Source organism: Podarcis raffonei, chromosome 2, assembly GCF_027172205.1.
Source record: "Podarcis raffonei isolate rPodRaf1 chromosome 2, rPodRaf1.pri, whole genome shotgun sequence".
Taxonomy (NCBI): Eukaryota; Metazoa; Chordata; class Lepidosauria; order Squamata; family Lacertidae; genus Podarcis; species Podarcis raffonei.
This window is the reverse complement of record NC_070603.1, coordinates 120,310,424-120,330,242: the sequence shown is the minus strand read 5'-3', so window position 1 is coordinate 120,330,242 and position 19,819 is coordinate 120,310,424. Positions and strand designations below refer to the sequence as shown.

Below are 19,819 nucleotides of genomic sequence, written 5' to 3'. Positions count from 1 at the left end.
CAGAGCAGTGCATGGAAACGCCATTTACCTTCCCGCCGGAGCGGTACCTATTTATCTACTTGCACTTTAGCGTGCTTTTGAACCGCTAGGTTGGCAGGAGCAGGGACTGAGCAACGGGAGCTCACCCCATCGCGGGGATTCAAACTGCCAACCTTCTGATCGGCAAGCCCTAGACCCTGTGGTTTAACCCACAGCGCCACCCGCGTCCCCTACCAAAGTCTTATCCTCCAGGAATTGTATCTAATCCCCTGCTAAAGCCCTCCAGGTTTTTCAGCCATTGGAAGGCAGCACACTTTATTAGGAATATAGGAAGACTTTACACTGTGTAGTAATATCGATTAATAATAATAGCCACGTCTCACCAGGCATTCATATCTAGGGAAGGAACGCCATAACTGGGCTGCCACCATGCAGATGGTGCCTTCTGCCAGGGCCATCGAGGTCAGTCTTGCCTCCACCGACTGGCAGTGGCTCTGCAAGGTCTTCCCAACCATACCTGCAGATGTCCTGGCCAGGGATGATGGGAGCTGTAGTCTTAAGGAAACAGAGGGCACCAGGTTGGCAAGGCTGAAAGCGTCTGTTTCAATCTGAAGTTCTTTGCCAGCATGCTAAAAGGGGATAAAGTTAGAACTAGCAACCAGATTTTTAGGAGTTCTCTTCATCGAATCAAGTCCCGCCTGCTATGAATAAAAAAACCTACGAATGAAAAATGTTGCAGTGTGAATACCACAACTTACTAGGTACATGTGTGTTTGTGTGTATGGGAGTGAATCCAAAAGCATTGGCTGCTACTTGAGAAAACATTCAGCAAATGCAAAGACCTAGAGAGATGTGTGTGTGTGTGTTTTTAAAAAAATAAAGATCACATGATCACCGAGTCATTTCCAGGAAGGGAAACTCCCAGTGACTGAAAACTGAAAAAGCGAAACTTAACTCGGGTCTTCAGCACGAGGGAGCCATGGCTGCTGCGGGGGGTCACATCCAGCGTCTCCGTGATGAAGCCACTTGCTCCATCTGCCTGGATTACTTCAAGGATCCAGTGACCATCCCAGAGTGTGGGCACAACTTCTGCCGATCCTGCCTGGTCCTGTTCTGGGGGGAATCGGAGGCAGAGGCTTCCTGCCCTCAGTGCAGAGAAAGAGTCCACAGAAGGAGCCTCGTCTCCAACAGGCAACTGGCTAATATGGTGGAAATAGTGAAGAATCTCAGCCTTCAAGAGGGAAAGGAGGAAGGAGGGAAAGGGAGAATCTGCGAGAAGCACCAGGAGCCCCTCAAGCTCTTCTGCAAAGTCCACGAAGCCCCCATCTGCCTGGTGTGTGACAAGTCAAAGGCACATGAAAATCACAAGGTGATTCCTCTGGAAGAGGCTTTGGAGGAATACAAGGTAGGAGATCTCTGGATCTGGAGGGGGAGAAATAGCTGTGGATTCTTCTTGGGAGGTTTTCTTTGTAATTCTGAAGTCCAAAGTAGGCATGGCATAAATTGGTCGTTGTTTATCACCTTGGAAGCAGCCCAGGGGAAGCCTGAGGGCTCCTGGGATGGCTGGAGGGGGGAGTTGAAGTCTTTCTCTCTGCCAGGGGGACAAGGGGATCTTGAAATACTCACAGCAGCTTCAAAGATTTGAACTGGGACCTTGGCAGGGAGAGAAAGGGTTAACCTTGTCCACATCCCCCAGAAAGGCTGCTTTGTACATATTTAGAACAGTACAAATGTAAATGGCACATAGACAGCTAAGTACATGTCTCCTTTGGTTACCAGGATTCCTCCTCAATGCCCTGCAAAGCAGAGAGCAGCAAGGGATCAGCTGGGGGTGGGGCAGGGACTGTTAGCCAGGAATTGACCAGATGGTGCCGGATCCCACCCTCCAAGTATTTGTTGGAAGCAGATTTGGGAGTGGGGAGTGGAAGCACCTACTGGTGGCTTATTCTGGGGGTGATGTGGAGCCTCTGCAATGAGGTTTTGGGGGGGCTGAGGATCTCCTCCCACCCCAAATTTTGAGGTGCTCTGGTCTATCCCTGCATCTCTCGCCTCTTGGGCTGACCTCACTAGTATCTCTTTGACGCTTGACTGGTACATCCCAGGTTGGATCCTGCCTTAGCCCTTCCTCCTCCTCCTCCTCCTCCTCCTCCTCCTCCTCCTCTTCCCACTTCTCCCTGAGACCTCAAGGTGAGAAGTCAGGCTGGGACCCCCAAGGAGAGGGGAGGAGGCTGAGAGATCACTCCACAAGGGAGGGTGTTTGAGAAAAGGTGAGGGGCTGCCAGCTCTGCAGGCAAGGGGGGACCTAACTGGGATCCTGAGCCCCACACGGTGGTTGATCCATGGAGCCGTGGACCCAAAAAGGCTGAAAACCTCTGTACTTTTATTTCCACCAGGAAACTACTTTGCTATTCTAGCAAGGCCACTGGGCGCAAGAAGCCATTATGATTTTAATTTCTCTGTGTGTCTCAGTCAAAGCTGAGTTTTTCCTTTTCTCTTTAGGGAGAGATCTGTCGCCGCCTGGAGATTCTGAGGAAAGAGAGAGAGGAAATTCTGGCCTATCAAGCAGATCTGGACAAGGAAAGCAAAGACCTCCTTGTAAGTGTCTCTGTTGTTACTAGACAGGGAACAAGCACTTGAGACCTCCAGGTATAGGGCAGTATATAAATTCAATAGAGAGGAAGAGGAAGAGGAAGAGGAAGAGGAGGAGGAGGAGGAGGAGGAGGAGGAGAAGAAGAAGAAGAAGAAGAAGAAGAAGAAGAAGAAGAAGAGAGTCAGGACTGAGGAGGGATGGAGAAATCTGCCTGTTTCAGCTTCTCCACATTTCTCCTTTTTCCATATCGGTCTGTTATGAATCAGATGTTAGGGTAGCTACCTCCTTGTATAAATATTCTGATCTGTACTTTACCCTCATAAATACATTTTTTGTGAATATTACCTGGCTGGGTCAAGCTTGAAAATATCAGAATTTTAAAGCTCTGTTTTGGTCTCCATATTTTTTCAGCAATAGCGAATTAGGTAAGTTCACCTTGGAATGCAGCTAAATTGAGTTTATTTCCCCTTGTCATTTATTATGTGAATAGCAGTCAAGGAGAAGCTTGAGGACTTGTGAGCTGAAAGGGTGGAAGCAATTTAATCCAAATCCTGATTTACCATAAATAGTACTAAAGAACTGAATTCTAAATGTGCTTTCTTGTTCATTTTTAGGAAACTCAGGCTTTTTAAAACCTTTAAAGAAAACAGGGGAGCTATGGGGATGAACTCTGCACTTTGTTCTCCTCTGTTTCTGTTCCTTCCTACACCTAAATGGCCCCAGTCTAAACTGAGGGGTGTTTTATGTCCCTGGATGTTCTCTGAACAGCTCTGAACTCTGGTTATGCCATGCCCCAAAACATGCAGGGAAAATCCATGGCTAGGAAAAAAGAGCTCCTTCCTTTAGGCTCTATCCGTCTGCAAAATAGAAGTCAACAGAAACAGCAATGGAGAGGGCCTCCCCTCAAAATATAGGTTTACTTCTTTAGCCACTGGAGGTTTCATGTCTATAGAAAAATCAGAAGTGTCCTCCCTGTGGAATTCTCATAATTTTCTTTCTGCTGTTTCGAGGCTAAGGACCAAACACACTCAGACCTCCTCTTTTCTTGCAGAAATTAACAGAAACAGAGAGGCTGAAGATTGTGGAGAAGTTCAGAGAACTGCGCCAGTTCCTGGAAGAACAAGAAAAAGGTCTGCTGAATCATGTGGAAGAGGTGGAGAAGGAGATTGCAGGGAGAAGGGATGAGCAGCTGGCCAGACTCTCCAGGAAACTCTCCTCTCTTGAGAGGATCATCCAGGAGATGGAGGAGAAGCGTCAGCAGCCAGCGAGTGAACTCCTGCAGGTAAGACGGTGGCAGGAAGAGCCCAAGGCTCCAGGAAAAGGCTGCCTCCCATCCTTTATGTGCCCCTTTCATGTATACAAGGAGTGCAGGGGCTCAGATGATGGAGCCTCTAGTCAGGTATCTAATGGACAGGAAGACCCAAGAGACCTGGGATGCTTAACTCACCTGAATGCAGACTAGAGATTCTTCTGTGTTCTTGATGGAACAGGAGGTGGTTTTCTGCTCTTTGCTGATGATTTGTCTCCAAATGCCTTCCTTCTTGGCAATGCTGCCTTCCTGCCCTGGGCTGGGCTTCAGCGAGGTTGAGTTCAGGCCTCCTTCTGACATGAGCCAGTCTCTTGACCAAACTTCTCTTCCTGTTCCCTCCACAACTTCTGGGTTGATCCCCTTCACAGTGGATCCAGATCAGCCCAAAATGGTGCTCAGTCACAGTGACGAAAGAGCAAGACAGAGGGACTCATCCAGTCTGCTGCTTGTCCCACCCCTTTCCTCCAGGAAAACCCGCTGTTTGCTGCTGAATGAGAGCAAACCTCAGCCAGGTTTTCTCCAGATTGACGTTTGCTTTGATTTTGAACTAAGGAGCAGGTTTTCCCTGAGGGAAAGCGGAAGGGCAAAGGCAAAACCACTTGGACTTGTGTTTTCTGGGCACGGGGAAAGCAGAAGTGTGGAGGAGCCCAAAGAAACACTGAGCTGTTTTATTACCCCTTTGGAGGCATTTTATGCTGCAGGTGCTTTTTTATTTCCAGTTGGAAAGTAGAATTTGAAATTTGGGGACATCTGTGGAAGACAACTTGGGACAGTTCCCTGGTAGGAATATCCTGTAGGCTTACTTACGTCTGAATTGCACAATGCAAATGGGATTAAAGTTAATAAATTATAATCTAAGACAAGAGATGGGATGGAATCTTCTCCTGAACCCACAAATATTAAATTTCCCTAAAATGCTGGTGGATTTTCATAAGGATTCTTAAAAAATAATTGTAAACAGATGTGGAAATGTGGAGAACTTGATACTGGAAAAATTAATAATTTCAGATTGGAGAAATAAAAGCTGTGAGAAACCAAAACTGGCTGATTCCACCATCCCTGCCCACAACCTTGCCATGTGCCAGGCAGACTGACATCCAAGGGCCAGGGTCTGAGGGGGTATTCCTAGTGTGGCCTGTGGTGTGCAGTGAATTCCCTTCTCTTTTCCCCTCTAGGATGTGAGAAGCACCTTGCAGAGGTAAGTGGATCTGGCTCATTTCCATTAGCATCCCTCCATGAGGCCGGGATGCAAGAACCTCAGACATGGCCCTCCAGGGGCTGCAGGGGGGAGACTGGAGGACTCACTCCCTGAGGCACCTCACAGGTAAAAGCAGGGCCCCCTCTTTTGAACTTGTAGCCCCCCAATTCTCCCTCCAAGGTTCAAGGTAAGCTGCCTCCTCCCTCCCTCCCCACATCACTTCACACAGGGAAGGGGGCTCTTTTCTTTCTCTTCCACCTTCTGTTCATTGACTTTGGTAATTTCAAACATGTAGAAGAGAAAGTGCCAAAGATCCCTGGGAACAGCTTAGGACGTACCAATATATTTCCACGTCCCAAAGGAAGCCCCCCAACTCAGCCCCCTTGAGGCACTGAGGGAGAAAAGGCCTGTTGGTCTAGAATGGGTTGGTTCTTTTTCTTGGGAGTGTTTCCAATGTGAGAGGCTGAAGGTGGTCTTGAGTGGGGGGTGAAAGTCAGGTTGTTTGATGCCTCTGGAGGGAGAGTCCCATGGGGCATGGGGTTGCGCACTTCCTGTGTGAGAGAGGGGATGCAGGGAGGGTGGAGGTTGTTCTCCTTGACCGCTTGGCAGCTTTTGACATCACTAACTAGCCAGCGTGGTGTAATGGTTAAGAGCGGTGGACTCGTAATCTGGGGAACCGGGTTCGCATCTCCGCTCCTCCACATGCAGCTGCTGGGTGACCTTGGGCCAGTCACACTTCTCTGAAGTCTCTCAGTCCCACTCACCTCACAGAGTGTTTGTTGTGGGGGAGGAAGGGAAAGGAGAATGTTAGCCGCTTTGAGACTCCTTAGGGTCATGATAAAGCGGGATATCAAATCCAAACTCCTCCTCCTCCTCTTCTTCTTCTTCTTCTTCTTCTTCCTCCTCCTCTTCTTCTTCACATCCTCTAAAGAGGCTCAGGGAGGGAGGGATTGCAGGCACTCCATTTCAGGGGTTTGGCCCTTGTGTCCTGGGATCTTTCCAGAAAGTTGTTATGGGGCAGCATTGTTTGAAGCCATGGGAGCCCTGCGGTGATGTTGCACAGGGTTGCTTCTTGTCCCTTGTGCTGTTTAGCATCCTTATGAAGCCATTGACCAGGGCTTGGAGGTGGGTGTCAACAGATCACGATGAATTACCTGTTGGGAAATAAACTTCAACTTTGTTCATGTTATTGAGATCTCCTGCAATAATTAGGGAGACGGTGCCACAATGGGGCCATTCATTGTTTTTCTTTTCACCAGGTATGAGAAAAGAGAGAGTCCAGAGAACCCACTGCCTTTCCCTCCAGAACTGAGGAACAGGATCTTGGAATCCTGTGATGTAAATCACCTTGTGGAGGATGCAATGAAACAATGGAAAGGTAATTAAAATTGGCTGCCAGGATTTCACACTGGGAACTCTATTATTTCTTCAGAACTGAACATGCCAGGCTCTTACTGCATGGAATTGAGTAACCCCAGGATACCTTCCTTCTTGGGGCTCCAGCCTTCATTTCCTGTCCCCCAGAATGGCCCATGTATATTGTGACGCTGGATCCTGTAAAGGAAGCCTGAACCAGAGCGTATCTGTTTTCAATTATATTGAAGCTCCTTTTCCTTTTGGTTACCAGTCTTCACAATCTGGGGTTGTCCTTTTGGAGGTTCTCCTGCTCTGAATGGAGTCAATTAAAGGATGCTACATTATGAAGTGTTACTTTTGTATGGAGATTTATCTCAGGTGGAAGAGTGTTGCCCTTACACGTTATATCTTTTTGCTTCCTCAGATGCTGTGTTATACAGAAAACAGATTCAGAAAGGTAAATTTCCAGGGGAGGAACAATTTGACAGGAGGGATGGGGACTGATATTTCATGGGTGTTGAACCGTCTGTTCTGCAGACTTTGGGACCCCCATCAATGGCGTCACTCTGGGAAACAGTCCTCTAGGGGGTTTGGGCTCTTTGTCTGTCCCATGAATGAACTGGGAGAGGGTTTGAAGGCTTGGACTGGGGGCAGAGCTTGTCCCTGTGAAGAACCTGCACACCAGTCTGAGTTCCATTCCTGCCTATAGACTAGTATCCTGGTTTCACCCTCGATTTTATAGATTTTGCTTTCTTTCATAAAATGTATATACTGCTCAATTGTGGGGGGAAAGCCTCAGAGCCTTACAATATCTTACAAAACCCTGAAGGAAAATCCTGCAGGGTCAGTCCAGTGTCCCTGTTTTCAAGTTCTCGTGTATAGGGAATCTCCCTTGCATTTTGTTTTCCCTCCACACAATCTGGAGAAGTTCTTTTGAGGCTTCTTGAGATTTGCTTGGATTTCTCCCTTGTGAGGTGTGTTAAAAGGGGAAACCGCAAGCACCCAGTCCCTCCTCCACCTCCTGCCCAGGCCGGTCTCCCAGCAGCAGAGCCACGGCCATTTCACCAGCCATTTCTCGTGCTTCAGCCATCCCCATCTCATGAGAGTTCCCACAGTTCTTATGAGATCAGCCCCATTCCATGAGGGAGGACTTCCCATTGCATGAGACCCTTTGACTTACAGGGTAAAGCTCTGCTGATTCTTCCTCTGCAATCTGCTTTGTCAGCATGCTTGGAAATTCCGGTTTCAACAGCTTTCCCCCACCAGTTCACTTGGCGCAGATGTTAACCTTCCTCCAGTCCTCCAGTACAGATCCCCATTTCATTCGTGGATTTTGAATGGTTGTATTCTGCCATTTTCTAGGATGGTTTACCATTTCTGATTTCCCCCTGGAATCATGGAATAGTAGAGTTTGAAAGGATCCCAAGGGTCATCTAGTCCATTGGTAGGCAAACTAAGGCCTGGGGGCTGGATCTGGCCCAATCTCCTTCTAAATCTGGTCCGCGGACTGTCCAGGAATCAGCGTGTTTTTACATGAGTAGAATGTGTCCTTTTATTTAAAATGCATCTCTGGGTTATTTGTGGGGCATAGGATTTTGTTCATTCCCCCCCCAAAAAAAATATAGTTCGGCCCCCCACAAGGTCTGAGGACAGTGGACCGGCCCCCTGCTGAAAAAGTTTGCTGACCCCTGATCTAGTCCAACCCCCTGCAATGCAGGAATAATAGCTAAACATGTTAGTTGTTTTAATTCCTTAGGCCTACAGTTGTTGTCTTTCAATTACTTGTTTTATGATGTCATCTTTTGCTTGAAATAAGGAAACAACAGGTGCTATGTTATGGTGATGTTTTGTAAAAAGATTTTCTTTGAACTATTGCAGTGTAGACCATTAAGCCTATCTTTTTGCTTCCTCAGATGTTCAGTCATTCAGAAATCTCCGCAGAGGTAAAATTCACATGGAGACCCGAATTCACAGGAGGGGTGGGGACTAGTGTTTCATGGGGGGTCAAGAGTCTCTTCTGTACAGTTGAGAACCATCCACCGCTTGACTTTAGCCCTGCTGTTTGTACCACAAAGGCAGAGAAGGTGGACTTGAAGGGGGGAGAGAAACTTCCCAGAAGGATCAGGCGGAGGAGGGAAGAGTTTTACTCCTGGCTAGAGAGAGTTGGGTTGCTTTTCCATCATGTGACCTTTTTCAGGCCTGGTTGCCATGTGTTATCTTTTTCCCAGCCATGTCTTCTATTTTCATGATCAAAATTTCTTAAAATTTGTATCGGGGCAGATTTTTAAAATTTGGCAAAATGTCCCCAAGGTTTTTTGTTCGGTTTTTTGGTTTACAAGAACTCATGAAAATTTTAATATTGCATTAGAGCAGGCATAGGCCACCTCGGCCCTCCAAATGTTTCGGTACTACAATTCCCATAATCCCTGACCACTGGTCCTGTTAGCTAGGGATCATGGGAGTTGTAGTCCCAAAACAGCTGGAGGGCCAAGGTTGTTGATGCCTGCATTAGAGTCAGATCTAAGGCACCCGGTTAGGCTAGTCTGCAGCAGAGAATCACAACAGAGCTGCATCTTAAGCTAGTGGCATACTGTAAAAATCCCTTCTCTTGTGGCTGAACTAAAAGGACGCTAGCTCAGCTATAAGATCTTGGAGGAGGAGTCCGGGAGGGCAAGAGTTAAGATCCCCCTGCCCTTAAGGAGAGTCCACATGCAGATGTTAACAGGTTAATAAATTGTTATGTGCGCACTTACGTTCAGAAAGATGTGAACATGTGCCCAAATATTTCATGTGGCAAGTGAGGGAGCTATATGTGTTCTTACTATTCTTTTGTTGAAAGTTAAGAGCATTGCTACTAGCAATATATCACACCTACTACAGCCTACATATAGTAGGGGTATTTAAAATGAGAGTCGTCATAGCGATCCATGGTTAAAAGTCAAAGTTGGCAAATGTGTCCTCTTTCTTGCTCTTCAAAATAGGGCAGCCCTACACTTGCCTATCATGACTGTCTCAGCCCCAAACTTGTAACCTTTTGAGTTATTCCCCGCTTCCCCCAGGGCACTAGTCTTATGGTATATATATGAAATCCCAAAGAGAAGCATGGAATAAGCAGTCCTTTGTAAAATTGGCCTGCCACCTGCAGGAATAAACAGGCTCCCCACTTAACGCCATTTTCACTTGTGGGCACGAGGGCCCAGAATGTGACCCCCGCGAAAGTGAGGGGAGGCCTATATGTGGTTTTATGTTGTAGTTTTATGCTGTGAACCACCCTGAGACCTATATATGAAGGGAGGTGCAAATGTTGATATTATTATTATTATTATTATTATTATTATTATTATTATTATTACAGGGGAGTTCTCATCTCCCAGCCCAACCCAGAGGTCCCCAAAGGCCAATTCCCACAGAGATTGTCAGAGGAAAGCAGCTTCTCTCCTCTCCTGCCTCCTCCAATTCTCCTCTCTTTCCTCTTAGATAACACAGAAGAGCTGAGTAAAAGGTTTACTGGGTGGTTTTTCCCCTTTGAAAATGCCTGGGTTGAGAGGAGGGCAGGCACAATGGACATTGAATATAAGAAAGTGAAGGAAACTGAGTTAAAAATCAACAAGGAAGTTATTTATTCTGATGAGAGTCTGCAAGAAGGAGTCTCAGTCTAGCATGCGAAGCAAATAAATCCCCTTGATCTGAAAGGGAATCTGGGTTTTTCGGGTGTTTCTTGGATTAGGATGTCCATCTCTCTATCTCTGCTGACTCTGCCTCTCTTCTCTTTCCCTCATCTTCTCCCCAACAGCAAATGTCACTCTGGATCCAGACACAGCCCATCCCCAACTCATCCTGTCCAAGGATCGGAAAAGCCTGAGATTGGGAGACAAACCTCAAGCCCTGCCTGACAATCCTGAGAGATTCAACTTCTATTTTTGTGTGTTGGGACGTGAGGGATTCACAGCAGGCAGACATTTCTGGGAAGTCACTGTGGAAAGTGGGGAATGGTGGTCTGTGGGGGTTGCCAGGAAGTCTGTGAAGAGAAAGGGCCGCTTCTCCTTTAGCCCTGAGGAGGGGATCTGGGCTGTGGGGAGGTCGAGAGGGGAGTACATGGCCTGGACATCCCCTAAATACTCTCTTCTGTCCCTGAGGAAGACGCCCAGGAGGATCCGGGTGACTCTGGACTATGAAGGGGGACGTGTGTCTTTTTCTGTCGCTGACTCAGGAGCCAAACTCTACACGTTCTCAGGAGCCTCGTTCTCGGGAGAGACCCTCCTCCCTTTCTTTCATCTGTGGGAAAATAAAACCCACCTCAGTATCTCCTGAGGAGACTAAATCTGCCTCTCAGGCCCAGCAGGAGTTTCTCTCCAGACCAGAGTGACTGACATAAAAATCATTTACCCACCAGGAGAACCTTGGGCAGTTTTTCAAGGGCCCTTTGAGAAGATTCATTTTCATTCCTTTCTCCAGAATTCCCTCTGCAGCTTGCTTCTTCTTAAAGAGACAGTCACACTTTTAACAGTCCCAATAAATCATCTTTTCCTCACCTTCAGTCTTGTTTTCCTTTTGAGATGTCTGATTTGGAAGAGCATGAGACTCTTAATCCCAGGGTTGTGGGTTGGAGCCCCAGATTGGGAAAGGTTTCCTGCACTGCAAGGGGTGGGACTAGATGACCCTCAGGATCCAGCACAACTCTGCCCACAATATCTTATACAGCTGTGAAAATGCATGCTTCATTGGATTACTAGAGGACTAAAAAATGAACCCCGTCCCCCGCATCAGATCCTTACTCTGGAGACCTCAGATGGGAAGAAAATTAAAAAAAAATTGAACAGGGTGTCAGCTTCAAATGCCCTCTGCAAATACAGCCTCCCCATCTCCACACGTTGCCAGAAATGAACCTCATTGCATTGAGTGGGGCTTCGGCCCAGTTATACGTGTTTAGGGTTGATGCATTAACGTTCCGTATTTACAGGCTGGATTCTGTATATCAGGCAGCAAATGGGGTGTCCTCTGGATAATGCTGGACTCCAACTCCCCTCTGACGCATCCAGCATGGCCAGGGGTCAGAGAGGATGGGAGCTGCAGTCCGGCAGCTTCTGGAGGGGGCCCCATGGGCTGTGCTGCCCTATACATTACGCAGGACACCTTCCCCGTGTTCCTCAGCCCCACCCCAAATGCACAATGCTCCCCCAAGGAGGGTCTTTTCAGCACCAGCTGCATCTGATTTCTCTCCTGGATACTAAGAGCTAGAACAACAAATGCCTGTGGAATTGACCCCTCAAAGATCTGGCAGGACTCTCCCTGGCTCCACTATCAGGGCCGCCGACTACTGACCGGTGCAGCCTGATCTCTTTTTCCTGCATTTCCCACTGGGTGGTGGCACATGTCAAAATAAAGACACCTCCCCCCCCCACCTGCCTGAGGGCCACCTCCCCTTGCTCCATCCCCCATATGATGTTGGTGATGTTTGTGTGTCATCATACATTTCCCTGTGAGTTTCCACTCACCCCGTGGGAGGACACAAAAGTGGCCCATTTGGTCCAGCGCCCAAGAGGGGCCACCCAGATGCCTGTGGGACACCTGCAAGCAGAACCAGAGAGCAAAACCAGCCTCCCGCCCCCCCTGCAGTTTCCAGCATCTGAGATCTGTGGATATTTCACCCCTCCCATTGCAAGAATCTGCTGACAATGTTTCAGAAAGGAGGGTGGGATTTGCTCATCGCTTCCTCAGCTCCAGCCTGTGGGTGTCTGAGTGTTATCTGTACAGTGGTACCTCGGGTTAAGTACTTAATTCATTCCAGAGGTCCGTTCTTAACCTGAAACTGTTCTTAACCTGAAGCACCTCTTTAGCAAATGGGTCCTCCTGCTGCTGCTGCGCCGCCGGAGCACGATTTCTGTTCTCATCTTGAAGCAAAGTTCTTAACCTGAAGCACTATTTCTGGGTTAGCGGAGTCTGTAACCTGAAGCGTATGTAACCCGAGGTACCACTGTATAGAGATAAGGTGACCGCTCAAGCAACTGTAACACTCATGCAGTCCAGCGTCTCCGATAGTCTTTAGTAGTTCACAGTGGTGCCCCGCAAGACGAATTCCTCGCAAGACGAAAAACCCGCTAGACGAAAGGGTTTTCCATTTTTCGATGCACTTCGCAAGACGATTTTCCCTATGGGCTTGCTTCGCAAGACGGAAACGTCTTGCGAGTCTTGCGTTTTTTTCCGCTCCCCCCCCCCTTTTTCTAAGCCGCTAATAGCCTTTTAGCCGCTAAGCCGCTAAGCCTTTAATAGCCGCTAAGCCGCTAGTAGCCTTTTAGCCGCTAAGCCGCTAAGCCTTTAATAGCTGCTAAACCGCTAATAGCGCTAATCCGCTAATAGGGTTGCTTCGCAAGACGAAAAAACCGCTAGACGAAGAGACTCGTGGAACGGATTATTTTCGTCTTGCGAGGCACCACTGTATTTTAGTTTTGCAGTAGCTGTAAAAGAATAAGTTATGCTTCAGAGCCGTCGTTCGTGTAATATATACTCTGCTGTGCTTTGGAACTGAGTTTGGTGCTCACAGCTCCGAGTTGTGAGTCCACAGCACTTAGACGTGCTCCCTGCAGTGGAAGGTCTCTGGGAGTGCTCTCCCAGCTCACCTGGCCCAGTCGGGGCTGAAGAGGTTGAGCCCAGTCGTTGGCACCGGCTCAAAGGCGAAGCTGACAAGATTTAGAAGCCTGCTGCCTCGACTGGAGGCAGAGCAGAGCCACTGTGCTTCACAGCCTAGTGCTCCATGAATTTGTCCCCTTGTCTTGTCCCCAGCTCGGTGGGTGGAGCACGATAGTCTTAATCTAAGAGTCACCGGCTTGAGCACCACGTTGGGCAAAAGATTCCTGCGTTGCAGAGATCTGGACTAGGTGACCCTTGTGGTCCCTTCTAACTCTGCAGTTCCATGATTTTAAGCTGGTAGCCATCTCTGCCTCCAGTGGCAGTGAGTTCCATAGCTCAATTATGTGCTGCACAACGAAATGCTTTGTCCTGGATCTCCCACCATTCAGCTTTCTTGGAGGGCCACAACTTCTACTGCTATGAGGATCTGCAATGTGGAGATAATGTGTCTCTGCCTCCATCATGGGGACCAGAGCAGTGGGTGGGCAGTTTGTTTGTCCCTTCCTGGGACAGGAAGCCTTGACAGAGAACTTTCTTGAATTAACAACAACTGGTTTCTTGAGGCAGCAGAAAACAAATCAGGAAGGAGCAGGCCTCTCAAACACAACACAACATCTCTCAGCTCCGGTCTCCCTGAACTGTGGGAACAGAAAGTCAATCCTGGAGATGCCATGCACTGGTGTGTGTGTGTGTGTGTGTGTGTGTGTGTGTGTGTGTGTGTGTGATTGAGCTGCATTGGTGCTTTAGATGCAGGGACATCTTGCTCTGCAGTGTCTACTTACACTAAGTGGCTGTGGCTCTACTGGATTTCAGACCGGCACCTTTCCCAGCGGAGATGAGGGGGTTGAACCTGGAAAAAGCAGACACTGTTGCCCTGAGCTGCAGCTCTTCCCCATTTTTGAAGTAATGCTCATGACCTTCTTTGTGCTATTCGTTTAACTTTCTGAAGACCCAACTAATTCCTGTCTTAGGTGAAAAGCAATTAATAAGGAGTCCGACAAGTTCATATATTCACATCCAAAAGTCACACTCAAAACAAGACCCCATTTAGAGCCCCAGAGAGAAACATGCAGCTGAATGATACAGGCCAGTCATGATGTTACAATCACTAAACCAAGATTGCATCGTAAGAGTTGAACAGAAAATGGCGTCCTCTTATCTTAAACGGTCTTCACGACAAGGCAGTGCAGACCCAGAGGCCCATCTAGTCCAGATTCCTCTTCTCCCACTAGCTGATCAGGTGCCCCAGTGGGAAGCCCCCAGAGGACAAATACAGTGTGAGTTACTGGGAGCTGTGGTTGTCAGTGTGGGTCTGTGGCTGCCCTTGTGATGTGTCCCTGGCCTTGGTTGGGAGCCATCAAGTTGAGATGCTTCATAATGGAGTCTAGAACATTTGAGGACTTAACTAATTAACCTGGGGTGGGGTCTTGCTTCTTTTAAAAAAATAATAACTATTCATCAACAAAACACAATCCATTTTGTTATTAACTGCAGCTGGTGCAACACAGAGATAGACTCTTCAAAATAAACTTTCCTCCCACTCCATCCATCAACCCCATTATTTTTCTAATCAGATCATCTATATCTGCTAGATCAGGCACGTCCAACCACAAGTAGCCTGAGATCTACCATCCAATATCAAAAACTGGCAGTAATCTACCACACCTTCCCTTTGTCATTCTTCAGCTTAAACATATTTGCCTGAGGGAGGGAACTGCCAGAAGGCCCTTGGTGCTGGACCTCAGTGTCCGGGTTGAATGATGGGGGTGGAGACGCTCCTTCAGGTATACTGGACCGTGGCCATTTAGGGCTTTAATGGTCAGCACCAACACTTTGAATTGTGCTTGGAAACGTACTGGGAGCCAATGTAGTGCAGAAAGAGGGGGAAGGAAGTCAAATTTTGAAATGTTAAATTGATTGTAATACTAATTAAATTTATAAATTTGAAAAGTATAAATAAAAAACTTTTTAAAAATACACTGTTGAATTTATCTTAATGCTGCCAATGTTTTCAAGTGTGCACAATCCCCCACCCATATATTCAATAAACATTTTCCAATGTGGCCCACCTTGTCAAGTTTCCTGTTCTCACAGGACTCAGCTATACAGCTGCAAATATAACGTTTTAATGTGTTTTAAGTGCATTATACAAATGTGACACTAGATGGCAATGGTGAGCTTATGGCAAATTCAATATATTTTTTAAAAAACTTTTTCTTTAAAAAAAAAAGCATTTTTATATGTGTCTAGATTCCACCACAGTCGTCAAACAGATTCTTGTGGGAAGCCCCTAAGTGCCGCAGTGCCTCTCCCCACCTGCAAATTCCCAGAAACTGGTATTCCAAGATAGACTGCCTCTGAGAATGAAGGCTCCATTCAGCCGGCCCAAGTAGAGCCCTGCATCTGGACGCAGCCAGTGGCCCACCCAGTCCAGCCTCCTGTTCTCACAGTGGTCCACCAGATGCCCCGATGGAAAGCCGGCAAGCTGGACCGGAGGTCAACAGTGACACTTAAAAGATTCCCTGAGCCTGGTATTCAGACGCATCTCTTGTCTCGACAGTGAAGGGGAAACTGAGCCAGGGCTGCTGACGGCCTCGTCCTCTCGGGAGGATGCTTAATCCACTTTTAAAGCCTTCTCAAAGGACCACAGCTTTCCCCATCCATCCAGGCACCTGACTTTGCACCACAGCACCCGTTCCCTTCTCTGCCCCCCTAATGCAAAGGTTTAAGGGGTTGGGGGAAGGGGGAAAAACCATTGCAATGGACGTTTGGGCCCTGCTTTTCTGATGTTTTGCAATTGCATGCAGAAATCTATACAAGAAAACCAGAGCTGGGAGGTTTCTTTCCTGTCTTCACCCTCCCGGCCACCTCTATTGCTCAAAGAAATTCACCAATTCCTCCAAATGGGGAGCTGCCTGCAGCGGCCTTAGACTCACACAGAAAAACGGGGCACAAAAGAGCAATGCAGCACGCACTTCCGGACCTTATTCGACATGCGGTTGTCTCGTCCATCAGCTCCGTACCTCTTTGGTCCTCCGGTGCTGTTTCTCTTGGCATCCGCGCTGGCAGCACCGAATGGGAACCTGAAGTGTCTCAGGCTCCTCGGAGGGGCCAAGCCGCAGAAAGAGTTCCTTCCCCCACTCAATTTGAGGGCAGGCGTAGGTAGAAGATAAGATGTGGGGTGTTTTGCTTTGCTTCTCCTGCTTCTTGTGGGCGGGAAAAGGAATGCCAGGGGATATCCCACTAACTCAGAGGAGACTAATTAAAACCAATGCACGCCCGTGGAGCGATTGCTGCAGAGTCAAATCACAGCCACCGTTGCTCATCTCCTCCATGATTTTGTCGTCTTCGTCTTCGTCTTCTTCTTCTTCTTCTTCTTCTTCTTCTTCTTCTTCTTCTTCTTCTTCTTCGGTCTCCAGTGGGAGGGAGTTCCATAGTTTAGCAATGCTTTCTTTTATCAGGCTCTGAACCTTCCAGCAATTTCCAGTGTTATGAGAGAGGGAAAGAAACGTTTCTCCATCCGCTTCTCTCCATGACACGAGTAGTTTTTAATAATGTAATAGATCTATGGTGCTAAAATGTTTAGGTTGTTAAATATTAGGATTTAATTAGAACTTGTACGTTATAAAGGGACGCGGGTAGCGCTGTGGGTAAAACCTCAGCACCTAGGACTTGCCAATCGCATGGTCGGCGGTTGTCGTTCGGTCCCAGCTCCTGCCCACCTAGCAGTTCGAAAGCACCCTTAAGTGCAAGTAGATAAATAGGTACCGCTTTATACTGGGAAGGTAAACAGCGTTTCCGTGTGCTGCGCTGGTGCCAATTCGCCAGAGCAGCTTCGTCACGCTGGCCATGTGACCCAGAAGTGTCTGCGGACAGCGCTGGCTCCCGGCTTCTTAAGTGAGATGAGCGCACAACCCTAGAGTCTGTCAAGACTGGCCCGTACGGGCAGGGGTACCTTTACCTTTTTACCTTGTACGTTATAACTGGGATATGCTATAAGACAGGCTCAATGTGTATTGCAACATAGCCTCCAACATTTCTCCAATGAAGACAGGGATGTCCTATTCTATTATAGGGGTACCTCGGGTTACATATGCTTCAGGTTACAGACTCCGCTAACCCAGAAATATTACCTCAGGTTAAGAACTTTGCTTCAGGATGAGAACAGAAATCGTGCTCCAGCGGCACGGCAGCAGCAGGAGGCCCCATTAGCTAAAGTGGTACCTCAGGTTAAGAACAGTTTCAGGTTAAGAACAATTTTTATTTATATCCTGCCCTCCCCAGCCGAAGCTGGGCTCAGAGCGGCTAACATCAAATGTATAACACATTAACATAAAATCAGACAATCAATTAAAATACATCCTCACCTGAGATATTTCCCAGGAGCTGGTAAAGTGAGGGGGAGATACCCTAAAACGTTTCACTAATTGCCCAAAGTCTTCTGGATTGTCTCAACTCTCCCCAAAAAGTGTTTTCCCTCTTATAATTTTATTTTTGATCCTAGTCCTCATTGCTGTTTCAGGTAAAGGAACGAACTGCAGAGGCAGGAGGAGATTTCTCTGAGGCCAAGGAAACGTTCCTTGTGGTGGCCTACCAAACAGGAAGGTGACGGAGAAACCGCCTTACGGAGTAAGCATAGATGGGGCACCTTCGACCAGAAGAATGGCTCCTTGCAAGTTCAGGATGAACATGATGTGGCACTTGTCTGAGTGCCAGTCCCTCAGGTTGCAGGATCCAAGGGGATATATGAAATAAGGCCATCCATCTGCTAAACCAGGGGTAGGCGACCTAAGGCCCGGGGGCCAGGTGCGGCCCAATCGCCTTCTCAATCCGGCCCGCGGACACTCCAGGACTTTGTCTTTTCTTATTATTATTATTATTTCTTTGTTTCTTATGTTTGCTACTTCTTTATTTTTTCTTTCTCTATAAATTTTCTATTTTATATAAAAAAAAATTTTTACCTGTTAAGAGATAGTACATGTTTGTACAGACATGTAAGTTTTTCAATCAATAAAGAATATTAATTTTAAAAAGGAAGAAGAATGTGTCCTTTTATTTGAAAAGCATCTCTGGGTTATTTGTGGGGCCTGCCTGGTGTTTTTACATGAGTAGAATGTGTGCTTTTATTTAAAATGCATCTCTGGGTTATTTGTGGGGCATAAGAATTCATTCATTACCCCCCCTCCCCCAATATAGTCTGGCCCAGCACATGGTCTGAGGGACAGTGGACCAGCCCATGGCTGAAAAAGGTTGCTGACCCCTGGGCTAAACTGATCCCAAACTTCTTGTGCAGGGAGACGTTCATCCAAACATAGCAGAGGAAAGCTCCCTCAGAACCACCCAGCCAATCCGAGCACGTTTCCTCAGTGAAGGTCATGCCGCTCTGCTTGGTTGCTAAGCAGCAGCTCCGCCCACCCCTCTTGGCCAGCTCTCTTTAAACACTACCAGATTTAACCCTTAGCTGATAAACTGCATGATCCCTGCTGTTGACCTTCCAACATTCCTGACCTCTTTGTCTCTCGCAGGTGATGAAACCGTGCTGACAATTCGTACTCAGCCATTTCTCCTTGGGATGGAGGACAAGCTCTTTCTGGGTCACCAAATCAGGTAGAGGGAATCAGGACCGGGGACCCTGCCAGTACCGCTATCTTGCTACCCACTAGGAAGGCTGTCAACGCCACTCATGAAGATTTGAATCAGGAGTGGGGAACCTCAGGCATCATAGTCAGGGGCACTAACTGCGGCCCTCCAAACCTCTACCTGGCCCTTGAGACTCTCCCCAGGCCACCACCCCCTTCCCAGCAACACAGAAGACACTCCTTGAGTGTTTTTGCCTAGCCGAAATGTGCCCTTGACTCTGCTCATGCCTGTTGTTTCCTTGGATGGAGGTAGCAAATTTTGCCTCTGGATCTGCCCCCAATATTGTCTTGAATGGAAAGAGGCTCCCAGGTGGGAAAAAAAGCTTCTGCAGTGGTACCTTGGTTCTCAAACGCCTTGGTACTCCAACAACTTGGAACCCAAACACCGCAAACCAGGAAGTGTTTGCAAACTTTTTTGGGAAGCCGAATGTGCTCAGTTTTGAGTGCCTTGACTCAATTTTGAGTGTAATGCTTCTGTTTTGAGTGATACGCTGAGGTCTGTCTGTGTTTGCTATTTATTTTGCATTTTTGTTTTTGCGGCTCTTTTTTGTGTGACTGTGTGGAACCCAGTTCAGCTACTGATTGATTGTGTGGTTGCAGTACATTGTTTATTGCTTTCATTTTATGGATCAATGGTCTCATTAGATAGTAAAATTCATGATCAATTGCTGTTTTAGGGGTTGTTTTCAGAAGTCTGGGACGGATTAATCCATTTTGCATTACTTTCTATGGGAAAGCGCGCCTTGGTTTTGGAATGCTTTGGTTTGGGAACAGACCTCCGGAATGGATTAAGTTTGAGAACCAAGGTCCCAATGTATATTAATCCTGAGGTTAATGCCCATTCACCTCCCCTTAACAAGGCTTTGGGATTTTGCTTGTAGGCCGGTCTATTTGCCGGATATTTGCAAGGAAGCATTTTCCCCCCTCCCCCCTCTCTCTCAGGACTCAGTTGCACTGAAGAGGAATGGGCTCTGCTGGGTCCTGACCAGAGAGCCCTGAACAGCCAAATTATGAAGGAGATTTGCAGGATCGTGTCCTCTCTCGGTAAGGTTCTCTTTTACTCTGCTTGATGATAATATATTTTCAGAAATGCAAGTAACTTAATTGGCAATACTCAATGA

The 19,819-nt window shown here is 47.5% G+C and overlaps 1 protein-coding gene across 2 annotated transcripts; it reads left to right on the top strand.

Moving 5' to 3' along the window:
* The first annotated feature begins 877 nt into the window (after positions 1-877).
* LOC128409392 (zinc finger protein RFP-like) lies at positions 878-10,963 on the top strand. Of its 2 annotated transcripts, XM_053379839.1 has the most exons (8): positions 878-1,384; positions 2,479-2,574; positions 3,621-3,851; positions 5,054-5,076; positions 6,336-6,454; positions 6,857-6,889; positions 8,346-8,375; positions 10,226-10,963. In XM_053379839.1, the coding sequence occupies exons 1-8, from the start codon at positions 959-961 to the stop codon at positions 10,741-10,743; spliced, it is 1,476 nt and encodes a 491-aa protein (XP_053235814.1). In that variant the 5' UTR covers positions 878-958; the 3' UTR covers positions 10,744-10,963. The 2 variants fall into 2 exon arrangements, with proteins under 2 accessions (XP_053235814.1, XP_053235815.1); XM_053379840.1 differs by lacking the exon at positions 8,346-8,375 and having other exon boundaries at positions 879-1,384.
* The last annotated feature ends 8,856 nt before the right edge of the window (positions 10,964-19,819 follow it).

Excerpts from the sequence above, each read along its gene's own strand:
- LOC128409392 (XM_053379839.1), top strand. The coding sequence starts at position 959 with ATGGCTGCTGCGGGGGGTCACATCCAGCGTCTCCGTGATGAAGCCACT. Across the intron at positions 1,385-2,478 it reads AGGCTTTGGAGGAATACAAG|GGAGAGATCTGTCGCCGCCT; the intron begins GTAGGAGATCTC and ends TTTTCTCTTTAG. Across the intron at positions 5,077-6,335 it reads GTGAGAAGCACCTTGCAGAG|GTATGAGAAAAGAGAGAGTC; the intron begins GTAAGTGGATCT and ends TCTTTTCACCAG.